The sequence below is a fragment of the Camellia sinensis genome, chromosome 14 (genome assembly GCF_055761805.1).
Source record: "Camellia sinensis isolate YWXY chromosome 14, ASM5576180v1, whole genome shotgun sequence".
Taxonomy (NCBI): Eukaryota; Viridiplantae; Streptophyta; class Magnoliopsida; order Ericales; family Theaceae; genus Camellia; species Camellia sinensis.
This window is the reverse complement of record NC_138974.1, coordinates 136,006,661-136,020,838: the sequence shown is the minus strand read 5'-3', so window position 1 is coordinate 136,020,838 and position 14,178 is coordinate 136,006,661. Positions and strand designations below refer to the sequence as shown.

Here is a 14,178-nt window from a genome sequence, read left to right as displayed (position 1 = left end):
AAACTTTACTATTCACTTTTTGACAAATTTAAAATTGATTAGTTGTATTATTTTGACAAAATTGATTGGTTGGTTGGCTGGTGACTATTCACCTTTTGATAGATTTAAAATTGATTAATTGTATTATTTTGACAAAATTGACTGATTGGCCATATTATTTTGACAAATGTGATATTGATGATTTGTTTCCTTTTGGTATATGAGAGGGTGATTTATGCTCCGGCGTTGGGCCGAGGTATAAACCGAACAGGTTGGGGGCCCAGCAGAGCAGTGGGCCGAGATGATCGACTGTTCACCCGGAGATGGGGTACCAGAACTTCGGCCGGGCAGAGTTTGGACTATGTGCTGCCCCGAACCGTGCAGAAGGTGCCCGGCTAGGAAGTGACCGGTCAAACCAGGATGCTCGGTCTGAGGATTGTCGAGATCAGACAGACCGAGAGGCCGGCGCTCGGAAAGGCGCGGTCAGCCGAGGTAGTTGACTGACCGGCGAGAAGACCGACCAAAGGAGGATCCCGGGCTAAGCTTTGCCGAGATGCCGCCTAGCCCGGTCCTTCATTCGGTTATCCGGTCGGGCGCTTAAGGTATGAAGCATGGTATGACCGAGGTAGGGCAGCTCGGCTGCCGAGCTCCAGCTATGCTGTCAGGCAGTTGAGAGCAGGTGATGAACGGCATGGTTTAAGCTGACAGATGGGATAGCAGAGCCACGTGTCAGGAGATGACAGGGAGTGGATATGGGGCACAGAAGGTATATAAGCCTGTCTGCGCCCCCCATACAAAAACACGAACACTCTGTAAGAAAATCCTTACACTCAAACACTCTCCCTTCTCTCTATCTATCCCCTGTGTGTGTTCTAACTTGATCGTCGGAGGGGTTTTCCGGCCACACACCGCCGGGTAGCTCACCGCTATTGTGCTCGCAGGTGATCGGACAGAAACGGAGCTTGGAAGAAAGGAGTACGGGCTTGCCGGAATATTTGCTCCCCGTACAATTGGCGCCGTCTGTGGGAAGCTTGACAGACAAAACCTTGTCTTCCAGGTTCATCTGATCGCCGTCCATGGCGAACAACGACGAGTTCCCGTTGTCCGCCATCGATGGAGCCACCCCGGAGTATACCCGAAGGAGAGAGGGACCACCTGCCGTCCATCCAATGGCTGAGTTGGGGACGCCCACTGGAGGACAGTCAGGGGACGCGCGGGATAAGCGCGGAAGGAGTCATGGGCATTCACGGAGTCCAGACGGTCACCGGCGGAGAGACTCACACGCCAGGCGACTGGAAAGCAAGTTAAGGGACCAAGACGCTGTCATCAGGCGGATGGCGGCGGAGATGGAGGATCTTAAACGGCATGTCAAAGGGAAAGGTGTAGCTGGAGTGGGTGACCACAGTGAGCGCACCCTATCCCGCCGTTCAGGCGGACAGAGCCAACGACATACTCAGTCCATATCTATCACCAGAAGTTACCAGGTTGGTGATTCCGACGTGCGTGCAGAAAAGTCCAGCGCGCAAGACAGCACCTACAAACCCTCACGTCCGGCGACGACGTCGAGGTATTCTTATTCGGCTCAGTCAGAGGACTTACGGGCAGTATTAAGGGAGCGGGCTCGCCGGCGCGAAGCTCAGAGAATACCTGCTTTCCAGCGCCTCTCCTACGGGGTACATGCCAGCGAGGAGGTCGGAATGCCTCCACCCCGCCAGGCAGTGCCGATATTCGAAGATACAGACTTGGCAAGGTTGAATGCCACTCCTTTCTCCCTGGAAATAGAAACAACGCCGCTTCCAGCGGGCTTCCATCAGCCTAAGTTCACGCTTTACGACGGGAAAACCGATCCATACATGCATGTGAGCCACTTCCGACAGGTTATGGCCGGACATCGGCGCAATGACGGACTTATGTGCCTAATCTTCCCGTCAAGTTTAGGCGAGCTGGGCTTAAAGTGGTTCGAGAGGTTGCCGGAAGGGAGTATACAAAGGTGGCATCAGTTGGCCGAGGCGTTTGTTACGCGCTTCAAAACCAACACAAAAACACCAAAGGAAGTTGATCACTTGCTGAGTGTCAAGATGGAACCGTGCGACACACTGAAGGCGTACAATTCGAGGTATTGGGAAACCTTCAACGAGATCTTAGACTGCCCGGTCAACCTTGCTATCACGCAGTACAAGCGTGGTCTCCCGGTCGGACATAGACTGCGGGACTCGCTTACCATGCACCAACCGACTTCCATGGGCCAGCTCATGCAGCGCATCAACGAGCACATCCGAGTAGAGGATGATGCGTCGGCTTCCACCGTAAAGGCCACTCCGGTCGGAACAGACAAGAAGACAGCAGGCAAGGTGCACGCAGTTGGGCAAGAGTCCAACCGCTCAAATGACCGGGCAGAGGAATCAGACCGAGGTTCAAGTCGAAAAAACCGGGGTAGAGGACGTCGGAATGACCGGGATGACTACCCCCGTGATGACGTTGAGGACGCAAACAGGAGAATGAAGGCAAGGACTGGCATAACCACGGTCTTTAAGATTCCAATCTATCGCATACTTAGCGAAATCCGAGACGAGGAGTATGTCCGGTTTCCTGCTAAGTTGGGCGATGGACAAAAGGGGTACAACCCGCGGTATCGTTGTACGTTTCACCGGGAGAGGGGCCACCGGACTGAGGATTGTTTGCCTTTGCGACAACATTTGGAAGAATTGGTTGCGGCCGGGCATCTGGACCTTTACATTGATGGCGGAGTGAAACCAAATCAGGCTCCGGTCGATCCCAGGGGACAGGACGACCGAGATGCACCACCACAAGGAGTCATTAATGTCATCCACGGCATCGTGGAACCGGAGCGTGTCTGCGAACTCCGGGGCATGATCAAGAAGGCAGAGCACATGAGGGAAGTTTTGTCAGTACAACCCGCCATCAAGAGGGGGAAGACAGAAGAGAAAGACGTGATAAGTTTCACCTCAAGAGATTTAGAGCGCATCCAGACGCCGCACAACGATGCTCTTGTAGTAACACTACGCGTCAAAGAATTTGATGTTAGACGAATCTTGATCGATCAGGGAAGCTCGGTCGAGATCATGTATTATGATGCGTTCAAACAGCTCAAACTCCGTGAGGCAGACTTGGCTCCGGCCACTTCGCCACTAGTTGGATTTAACTCGCAGCCGGAGTGGCCATTGGGAAAGATTATCCTGCCGGTCAAAGCGGGATCCGTGGTCAAGCAAGTGGAATTTTGGGTGCTACAAGTCCCTTCAACGTACAACCTTATCCTTGGAAGAGGATGGCTTCACGCCATGCAAGCCGTAGCATCGACCTACCACCAGGTGATGAGATTCCCCTCGGCTATGGGGGCAATCGAGGAGATTTGGGGTGATCAGGTCATGTCCAAGCAATGCTTCGTGGCGGTCAACGGGAGCCGGGCTGCCAAAGGATTCGTTCAAATGATCGAGGGACCGGAGGACCAGAGTGTCCTGGATGATGTTGGCACCAAAGCCGAGGACAAGGCTGTCGAAGACTTGGTGGAGGTGCGGATTGATGCCGAGCAGCCGGACAGATTCTTCTTGCTCGGTTCAAGTCTCTCGGCCATGGAGAGAACCGAGATGATTGAGTTTTTGATGGCAAATATTGAAGTCTTTGCATGGTCGCCCTACGACATGCCCGGCCTTGACCCAGGTTTTATCTGCCATCACCTCAATGTCTTCCCTGGAGCAAAGCCAGTCATCCAGCGAACAAGGCGATCGGCGCTGCATCACGCCGAGGTAGTAGCAGAGGAGGTAAAGAACTTGCTTGAGGCACGAGCAATACAGGAAGTGCACTACCCTCGGTGGATTTCCAACACGGTGGTGGTGCCCAAGAAAAATGGAAAGTGGCGAGTTTGTGTCGACTATAAGACAGTCAACCGAGCTTGTCCAAAAGACAGCTTCCCTTTGCCGCGCATTGACCAGCTAGTGGATTTGACGGCTGGACACAGCCGGCTCAGTTTCTTGGATGCATACCGCGGCTATCACCAGATTGCCATGCATGGGCCTGACCAAGAAATCACCTCTTTTACGACTCCAAGGGGACTCTTCTGCTATCGAGTTATGCCCTTTGGTTTGAAAAACGCCGGGGCAACCTTTCAGAGGATGGTGACCAAAATGTTCGCTCCTTTGCTCGGCCGGACAATGGAGGCTTACATCGATGATATGGTGGTAAAGAGCCGACATGAGGCACACCATCTGTCCGACTTAGCCGAGATGTTCGCCATTCTTAAGAAGCACAAGCTGCGCTTGAACGCCTCGAAGTGTACCTTTGGCGTGGGATCCGGGAAATTTTTGGGATTCTTAGTCACGAACCGAGGCATCGAAGCAGACCCTACTCAGATCAAAGCCGTGCAAGAATTGAAACAACCTAGCTCGGCTAAGGACGTACAGCATCTGGCCGGTATGGCCGCCGCGCTTAATCGATTTATAAGCCGGTCATCAGATCGCTGCCGCCCTTTCTTTCAAGCATTGAAGTCAAAATTCTCATGGGATGACGAGTGTGACCGAGCTTTGGCTGAGCTCAAGGCTTATTTGTCTTCCCCGCCGCTGTTGGTTACACCAGAGCCCGGTGAGGAACTCTACCTTTACCTTGCCGTCTCCCAGCATGCAGTAAGTGCGGTGTTAGTTCGGGCTGAAGGAATTAAGCACCTCCCAATTTTTTACGTAAGTAAGACCCTTCTGCCGGCTGAGACGCGGTACTTGCCGCTGGAAAAACTAGCGTTGGCACTGATGATGGCTTCGAGGAAATTGGCACATTATTTTCACGCCCATACCATCGTCGTACTGACCGAGTTCCCTCTCAAGGCCTTGTTTGAGCGCGCAGACTTTTCCAGCCGAATATTAAAATGGGCGGTCGAGTTGGGACAGTTTGATGTGAAGTTCCAGCCGCGCACCGCAATCAAAGCCCAAACCTTGGCCGATTTTGTTGCCGAGTTCTCACCTGGCACTCATCCGGTATGCCCGGTCGTCATTGCCGGGGCAGATGATGAGACGCCCACAATGCCAACCGAGGAACTACTATCCGCAGAAGGTCGCGCCGCGGAGTTAGCGCGCACCATCGAAATTCCCTCAGTTTGCACGGTAATACCTCCCGGTGTTGCGCTGACGGAGTTGTGTATCACCAACCCATCCACTCTGTCCGGTACCGCATCACCAAGGGGGGAAGGAATGGTTCCACACCGCTCAGAACTTGATGATTCGCCTACGGACTTGGGCATTCTGAACCAACTTGCTGAGTCCGGTGCCGAATCCTCAAGGAGGGAAGGAATGGTTCCAGGCAGCTCAGAACCTGCGGCCGGCCTCACACCGCAACCTGGTGTTTCGCCTACGGACTTGGGCATTACGGACCAACTTGCTGAGTCCGGTGTCGAATCACCAAGGGGCACTGACTTTGAACCGGTCAACACCAAACTTGACACCGCACAGCCGAGCAGTTGTGATCCCATTGCCCTTCGCAACTCTCAGGACCCATCTGACTGCTGGAAGCTTTTCGTGGGGGACATGTGGAAGCTTTTTGTTGATGGAGCGTCCAACCGCCATGGTGCCGGCCTAGGTATTGTTCTTATATCCCCGGACGGCCTAACCATAGAGCATTCTATCACACTCGGCTTCCCGGCATCTAACAACGAGGCTGAGTACGAGGCGCTTCTTGCCGGGCTCAAGAGCGCAATCCAAATGAAGGCTGCCGAGCTTCTGGTATATAGTGATTCCCAGCTTGTGGTTAATCAAGTTTCCGGGATTTATGAAGCGAAGGACGACAGGATGGCGAAGTACCAAGCTCTGGTCAGGGACCATATCAAGCAGTTTGAGGCAATCAGAGTCCAGCAGATTGGCCGGGAAGAAAACAGCCGGGCTGATGAACTCGCCGGCCTCGCTTCCATGGTAGATAGCACATCTCCAAACCCCCTATTGATTGACTTTCTTCCGCGGCCAAGCATTGAAAACGCCGGGCAGACGGATGTACTCTGCGCCGAGCTAGGTCCTTCATGGATGGACCCATTGATCTCGTTCCTCAGAGACCGGACTCTTCCAGCGGACAAGAAAGAAGCACACAAAATCCGGGTGAAGTCCGAGCGGTTTTGGCTCTCTCCATCAGGCGCGTTGTATAAGAAGTCCTTCACCGGTCCTTATCTCAAGTGCGTGCACCCGAACAGTGTGGAGGCCTTCTTGTTTGAAATTCATGAAGGCAGTTGTGGCAGCCACGTCGGGGGACGGTCCTTGGCTTACCGAGCTATTTCGCAGGGATACTGGTGGCCGTGCATGCAGGCCGACGCCCAAAAATATGTCCGCAAGTGCGAGAAATGCCAAAAATTCGCTCATCAGATCCACCAGCCTGCCAGGGAACTTCTTCCCCTCACCAGTCCTTGGCCTTTCGCCATGTGGGGGCTAGATATAGTGGGACCGTTGCCAACAGCACCGGGCAACCGGAAATTCTTCATCGCGGCCACGGATTACTTCACAAAGTGGGTTGAAGCTGAGCCCCTGGCCACCATCAAAGAAAAAGACGTGAAGCGATTTGTCTGGCAGAACATTGTCACGCGGTTTGGCGTCCCCAAGATTTTGATCTCTGACAACGGTACCCAGTTTGACGGTCGCCTATTCAGAGGATTCTGTGATGACCTAAAGATAGAATTCTACAACTCCACCCCGGCCTACCCGCAGTCCAATGGTCAAGCCGAAGCATCAAACAAGACTATACTGGATGGGTTGAAGAAACGGTTGGAAAAGGCTAAGGGCAAGTGGGCTGAAGAATTACCGAGCGTCCTTTGGGCATATCGAACAACCCCGCGACGTTCGACCGGGGAAACTCCATTTGCTTTGGCTTATGGCATGGAGGCGGTCATACCCTTGGAAGTTGAAATGCCCACCCTCAGAACTGAGAGTTTTGAGCCCGAGCTAAATGCCGAGGCTATTGCCTTGGAGTTGGACTTAGCGGAAGAGCGCCGGGAGAAAGCCCTCATCCATGTTGCCGCTTACCAACAAGAGCTCTCCAAGAAGTATAACAAGACAGTGCACCCCAGACCGTTCAAAGTTAGGGATTGGGTTTTGAGGAAAATTATGGGCAACACCCTGGTGCCAGGAGAAGGCAAACTAGGGGCAAATTGGGAAGGACCTTACAAGATCACTGGTCTGGCGGGCAAGGGGGCTTACCACTTGGAGGATCTAGAGGGAAGAGCCATACCCCGGCCATGGAATGCGGCCAACTTGAAATTGTATTATTTTTAAGCTTTTTACTTTCCTCTTTTTTGTAAAGCAATTTTTTGGCTTGCAAAGCAGAATGTAATTCTTTTTGTCAAATTATAGAAGTCATTTTGCATTAGCACTCGGATTGTTCTTTTAATGTCTAAAACCGAGATGATTTGTTCCGGTTGGAAGAGTTGGTGTTTTGTCCAACTTAGGATCCCCAACCGAGATGATTTGCTCCGGTTGGAAGGGCTGGTGTTTTGTCCAACTTAGGATTCCCAACCGAGATGATTTGCTCCGGTTGGAAGAGTTGGTGTTTTGTCCAACTTAGGATCCCCAACCGAGATGATTTGCTCCGGTTGGAAGAGTTGGTGTTTTGTCCAACTTAGGATCCCCAACCGAGATGATTTGCTCCGGTTGGAAGAGTTGGTGTTTTGTCCAACTTAGGATTCCCAACCGAGATGATTTGCTCCGGTTGGAAGAGTTGGTGTTTTGTCCAACTTAGGATCCCCAACCGAGATGATTTGTTCCGGTTGGAAGAGTTGGTGTTTTATCCAACTTTGGATTCCCAACCGAGATGAAGTACTCCGGTTGGAAGAGTTGGTGTTCTGTCCAACTTGGGATTCCCAACCGTGATGAAGTACTCCGGTTGGAAGAGTTGGCGTCTTGTCCAACATGGTATCTTGTCCAAACTTAGCAACAACCGAGATGGATATTTCGGTGCGTGAATTTGTTTTGTTATGCTCAACTGCGTCGACCATGTTATGGACTCCGGTCGACCAAGTGTTCAAATGATAAGTCGTACCGAGATAGTTTGCTGAAGACGGAATTAATTACTACCGGGCAAACACTTGGCGAAAATTCAAAATTTTTCATTGATAAAGAAATTCATTACAAAAGGTGGGGACAAAGCCCGGTTACATCAAGTGTATTGAAAGCAAAAATACAGAGAAAAGAAACCTAAACTAAGGGGGAAAGATTGGCGAACTCATCCTCGGCAACATCAGCGTCAAGGTCAACAGCTTGGCTTGCTTCTTGAGCGCCGGGCTCATCGTTGCCGGGCTGTTCAGGCACCTCGGCCTCTTCTTCCTCAGAATCTGTGTCATCCTCTCCATCTTCAAGTCCTTCCTCGGCCTCCGCTTGAAGCGCAGTAAATACATCATTTGCATATGGCACGAGGTAGACCGGTAGTGAAGCTTTGGGAGGATTGGCAAAAACGTCGGTGTCAGAGCCCTGGCCGAGGTGTTCACAGGCAGACTTCCAACCGGCCTTGAAGTAGATGTCTTGTGTTGCAAACACCTGCTTCTTATAGCTCTCCTCGGCCTCGTTGAACCCGGCCTTGTTGGCAGCCCGGCAAGCCTTCTTCTTCGCCTTCTTCAAAGCGTCAACCTCGGCCTGAAGCTCACTTTGTTTTTTTTCGGCTGCGCCCAGCTGACCGAGCAGTCTATTGTTGTCATGGTTGGCCATTTCGAGAGAAGCTTTAGCCCGGCCGAGCTCGGCTTGGAGGCTTTCAACATGGCTCGCAGTGTCGTTGGCTTTCTGCCTAAGCCGGTGGATGCGCTCTAGGACCAAATGTTGTTTTTGAATGGCCTGCAAAAAGAAGCAAAGTACATCAGAAAGGGGACCGAGCAAGAAGGACCGAGCAAACACCTGTGAAATGTTAAAAAGAACGCCGACTTACCCTGGCCATCGACTTCACAGAAGATTTTACCAGCCGGGTGTCAGGGACGTGGTCACTGCCTACCACGTCGCCCGGTAGGAGAAATGCTTTGGAGAGATCGAAGGCGAGCAAATGTTCTTTGTCTGCCTTGATCGATGCAGTCGCCGGGATGTCCTGTCCCCGGTGCTTCAGCTGAGGACGCCAAGCGGGCACGGGAGCAGGAGTTTCAACAGGATGCTCGGTTGTCAGCTCGGTGACGAGCTCGGCGGAGGGATCTGCCCTTGGTCTTTTTCCAGCCCGGCGCGCTTCTCTGGCGGATTGCACGGCAGCTGGAGCCGGAGAAGCAAGGGCTACGACGGCTGCACTCGATTGACCGGCAGCCGGGGAACGGGTGGTGACGCTCGGTATCTCGGCTGAGGTCGCGGTTAGAAGGTTTTTGATCCGAGATCTTTTGGCCATTTCTTGCTCGTCAGTTAACCGGATTAATGGGACGTCTGGTAGTGTTGGATCTGGAGGTGGCGAAGGAGCTCTAAGAAAGTCAGTTACTCTACTCCGGCGCGGAGCAGAATATCTGTAAGTCGGTGTGTAGCCGAGCAATTCGTTGCAGTCTCGGTGACGGTACCTAAGCACGGCCCGAATTGCCTCGACGTTGGGGAATTGGTAGTTGGCTTGCAAGGCTTGGATAGCTGTAAAAGAAACAGGGAAACCGGTTAGTAAAACTAAAGAATAAAGTTAACCGAGCAAGTTTGAGTGGCTTACATGAAGAACCGAAGTCCTTGCTTATGAACCAACCCGGCACCTCGGCTGTTTCGTAGTTGCCGGACACCCAGAAGAAATCATCATCGTGCATATCTTTGTCCGGGGTGCCGGTTACGATTTTTTCCTTGCCCGGTCTTATTTTCAGGTAGTAAGCCAGGCCGTCACCGGTGTGGCCCATAGTGTATTGCCTTAATATCTCGGCTAGGCCTAAATTGGCGCCCAGCCGTTGGTTCAATTCGTGTACGCCGTTGATTATTCTGTATGTGTTGGTGGACACCTGTGTGGGTGCCAGCCCGGTTCGGCGGAGGAACTCGGTTATGAGAGGGTTGAGTGGGAAACGAAGACCCCCTTCAACGATGGATAGCACGGTGAAGGGGCATTCCTCCCTACCCCAAGGCGTGGTCTCTTCTTCGGCCAGCTCGAGATGGACGTCGGCCGGGACGCCGTAGTCCTCTCTGAAAGCGGCTAGCGCGGCCGGAGTATCCACAAGGAAGCGGAACTTCCCCATTTGTGGCCGACTTACTATAGCCCGGTTGATGGGTTGGGCACGGTGATAAATTGCTGCAGCTCGGTCCTGAGAGGTTCAGGAATGACAGGGGTCCCTTTGGACTCTGCAGGAAAAGGATGGTAAGTGTAAGTGTGTGGTTTCGCTAAGAGAGCTAGACTTCAGCTCGGTCGGTAAGGGGGCCAAGCTACCTCGGTTGTCTGATTAAGGAGCTCGGTCGCCCAAGCAGACCTGATGTTAGCCCGGTTAAGCGACCAAGCCCTTTGGTTATCTCGGTTTTTGCCATAATTGGAACAAACACGTTGTTTGCCCGGTTTGGCTAACTTTTCGGATCAAAAGAAGGCCCAGAGCCCGGTTCACCCCAGTTTTTCGATGTTCTTCAGGAAGACGAAGAACACCAAGAACAGTGGGAGGTTTAGGACGTTTTCTATGGTCTAAGCCCTAAAAGCTATGTTTTCGGGTCCTAATGTGTGCAAAATAAGAGTAAATAGCAACATAAGAGAGATTGGACATCTTACATGTGAAGGGCCGAAGGTGTTCTTCCCAAACACGAAGAATGGCAGGATGGCAGTCGAGCTTGGGTCTGAGAATCGACAGAGATGGATGCAGCAGTAGAGGAAAAATGGAACTGGGGGGGGCAAATTTGTATAGGCGTTAGAGACCGCCCAAATTCAAATTCTGGCAAAAACGGCGGGTTGGCTGCCCGATGACCAATGGCAGACCGCCACGTGTCACCATTTATGGCTTTGGCAGGACTGAAGCGACGGGTTGAAAAGACGAAGAGCCAACCGAGCTGCTTTCAACGAGAAAAGGTCAGCCGAGGAATACAACCGGTCAAATCTGCGGACAATTGCGTCAACTAGCTCGGTCGAAGCTTGGCATCCTGACGACCGGATAAACGTTATCTCGGACAAGGTGAATAATCCCAGTCACGCTTCCGCGGACGGAATTAAGGGGCAATTGAGAGGGTGATTTATGCTCCGGCATTGGGCCGAGGTATAAACCGAACAGGTTGGGGGCCCAGCAGAGCAGTGGGCCGAGATGATCGACTGTTCACCCGGAGATGGGGTACCAGAACTTCGGCCGGGCAGAGTTTGGACTATGTGCTGCCCCGAACCGTGCAGAAGGTGCCCGGCTAGGAAGTGACCGGTCAAACCAGGATGCTCGGTCTGAGGATTGTCGAGATCAGACAGACCGAGAGGCCGGCGCTCGGAAAGGCGCGGTCAGCCGAGGTAGTTGACTGACCGGCGAGAAGACCGACCAAAGGAGGATCCCGGGCTAAGCTTTGCCGAGATGCCGCCTAGCCCGGTCCTTCATTCGGTTATCCGGTCGGGCGCTTAAGGTATGAAGCATGGTATGACCGAGGTAGGGCAGCTCGGCTGCCGAGCTCCAGCTATGCTGTCAGGCAGTTAAGAGCAGGTGATGAACGACATGGTTTAAGCTGACAGATGGGATAGCAGAGCCACGTGTCAGGAGATGACAGGGAGTGGATATGGGGCACAGAAGGTATATAAGCCTGTCTGCGCCCCCCATACAAAAACACGAACACTCTGTAAGAAAATCCTTACACTCAAACACTCTCCCTTCTCTCTATCTATCCCCTGTGTGTGTTCTAACTTGATCGTCGGAGGGGTTTTCCGGCCACACACCGCCGGGTAGCTCACCGCTATTGTGCTCGCAGGTGATCGGACAGAAACGGAGCTTGGAAGAAAGGAGTACGGGCTTGCCGGAATATTTGCTCCCCGTACAGTATACTTACAAGAGAAGATTGGTTATTTTTATTTGAGTGTATTTATAATATACATACAAATATTTTATTAAGAATAGCAATGTACATTCAACTAGTTTAAAATAAAATTCACTATGCACTTTTTGTTCTTTACGTACTATTCATTAATAGAAATCCATTGCCTTTTATTCAAAATATTTGATTTGTTCTTTATGAAAATCAAAAAGCACCAACAACCAGCTGCCACTCTTTTTGAAAAAAATGAAGCCACATAATGAGCATACCCCAGCTGCTAATCCATGTGAAGGGACTCCAAAGTCAGAAGAGAAGCGTCCCCTCTTCCAACGGATATATATTTTTGTGTATAAATAGAAGTGTTATGTGTGAAGAAAAATCAAGAACTTGAAGAGAAAAATTTTTGTGTGCTCCAAAATTTTGAATATATTGTGTTCTGCTCTTTCACTTTCAGATCTAAGTGTAGCCTTTGTTCTTACACTTTCATATCTACTATTTGTGAGAGATTTATTGTAAAAGAGGGTTTAAGTACCACTTATTTTTATTCATTATTTTTGTGAGAGATTTTGTAAGGGTAAAGCATTTATTGTTGAGTGAGGCTCAATGGATAAGAGTACGTCCTATACCAAATCCACAAGCTTAGTAGTGTATTTATTCAGTTGATAGTAAAGAAATTTTCAAGGAGGTTCCTTGGAGAGTGGACGTAGGCCTGGCGCGTCGAACCACTATAAATCCTAGTGTTTGATTTTCTCTCCATATCTCTCTTGCTTTTATATTGATAATTATTATTATTTTTTTTGTTTGTTAAAATTCTGAATATTGTGTTAATTTTAATATTATAAAATTTTTTAATAACCCAATTCACCCCCCTCTTGGGTTGCCTACTTAGGATAACAACATTTTATAGGAATGTGATCATAGTGAAGTGAAAAATCTTGAAGTTGTTGTTTCATCCAAAATAATTGTGCACAACATCCAGTGGCGGCAATGTATTCTGCTTCAGCAGTTGACAGAGCCACTGAGTTTTGTTTTTTACAAAACCAAGAAATGAGTGAGTGTCCAAGAAAGTGACAAGTACCACTTGTGCTTTTTCGATCAAGTCTACATCCCGCAAAGTCGGCATCCGAGTAACCAAAAAGTTCAAAAATGGTTCCCTTAGGATACCATAATCCCAAATTTGGAGTGCCAACAAGATATCTAAAAATATGTTTGATTGCAGTTATGTGTGACTTTTTCGGTGCAGATTGAAAACGTGCACACATACAAACACTAAACATTATATCGGGTCTACTTGCAATAAGATAGAGTAAGGAACTAATCATACTTCGATATTTCTTTTCATCTACAGGTTTACCTTGTTCATCTTTGTCGATTTTTATTAATGTACTCATTGGAGTTACGGCAGGCTTTGATGATTCCATTTCAAACCTTTTGAGTAGATTCTTGATATATTTCAATTGATTTAAATGGATTCCATCATTAGTTTGTTTAATTTGTAGACCAAATAAGTAATTTAACTCCCCCATCATACTCATTTCAAAAATAATAAGTAAACACTTTGCACAAATTTTCATTAGTAGCACCAAAAATAATATCATCAACATAAATTTGAACAATTAGCATATCCTTATTTTTGGTTTTTTTAAAAAGTGTTGTATTAATTTTTCCTCTAGAAAAACCTTTGTCAAGTAGAATATTATTTAATCTTTCATACCATGCTTTAGGAGCTTGTTTTAAATGATATAAAACTTTTGAAAATTTGAAAACATGATCCGGGTATTTATGACTTTCAAAACCAAAAGGTTGTTCAACATAAATTTCCTCCAAAATGTACCTATTTAAGAAAGCAATTTTAACATCCATTTGATACAATTTGAAATCTTTAAAACATGCAAAAACAAGTAACATTCTAATAGCTTAAAGTCTAGCAACCGATGCAAAAGTTTCATCAAAATCAATGCCTTCTTCTTGATTATAACCTTAGGCTACTAATCTAACGTTATTTCTAGTAACAACTCCGGATTCATCCATTTTATTTCGAAAAACCCATTTTGTACCAATAACGGGATGATCATTAGGTTGAGGAGTTAAAAACCAAACTTCATTCATTTCAAATTGATTTAATTCTTCTTGCATTGCTATAATCTAGTTTTCATCATTTTCAGTTTCTAAAAATGATTTTGGTTCAATTTGTGAAACAAACACTAAGTTACCACAAACATTTTTAACAGAGGAACGAGTTTTTATACTTTCTGCCACATCACCTATGATAAGGTCTTTGGGGTGGCCATGAGCATACTTCCATTCTTTTGGTAGATTT

The 14,178-nt window shown here is 49.1% G+C and overlaps 1 protein-coding gene across 1 annotated transcript; it reads right to left on the bottom strand.

The window, feature by feature from the left end:
• Nucleotides 1-7,981: 7,981 nt before the first annotated feature.
• Nucleotides 7,982-10,382, bottom strand: LOC145807810 (uncharacterized). The gene is made up of 2 exons (XM_082906762.1): nt 8,872-10,382; nt 7,982-8,780 (listed from the first exon to the last, which is right to left on the bottom strand). The coding sequence occupies exons 1-2, from the start codon at nt 9,307-9,309 to the stop codon at nt 8,151-8,153; spliced, it is 1,068 nt and encodes a 355-aa protein (XP_082762888.1). The 5' UTR covers nt 9,310-10,382; the 3' UTR covers nt 7,982-8,150.
• Between the last annotated feature and the right edge of the window lie 3,796 nt (nt 10,383-14,178).

What these genes read in the sequence shown, in the direction of transcription:
- LOC145807810 (XM_082906762.1), bottom strand. Translation starts at nt 9,309, where the DNA reads ATGGCCAAAAGATCTCGGATCAAAAACCTTCTAACCGCGACCTCAGCC. An exon ending in CTGTGAAGTCGATGGCCAGG is followed by an intron (nt 8,781 to 8,871) that starts GTAAGTCGGCGT and finishes TTCTTTTTGCAG; the next exon opens with GCCATTCAAAAACAACATTT.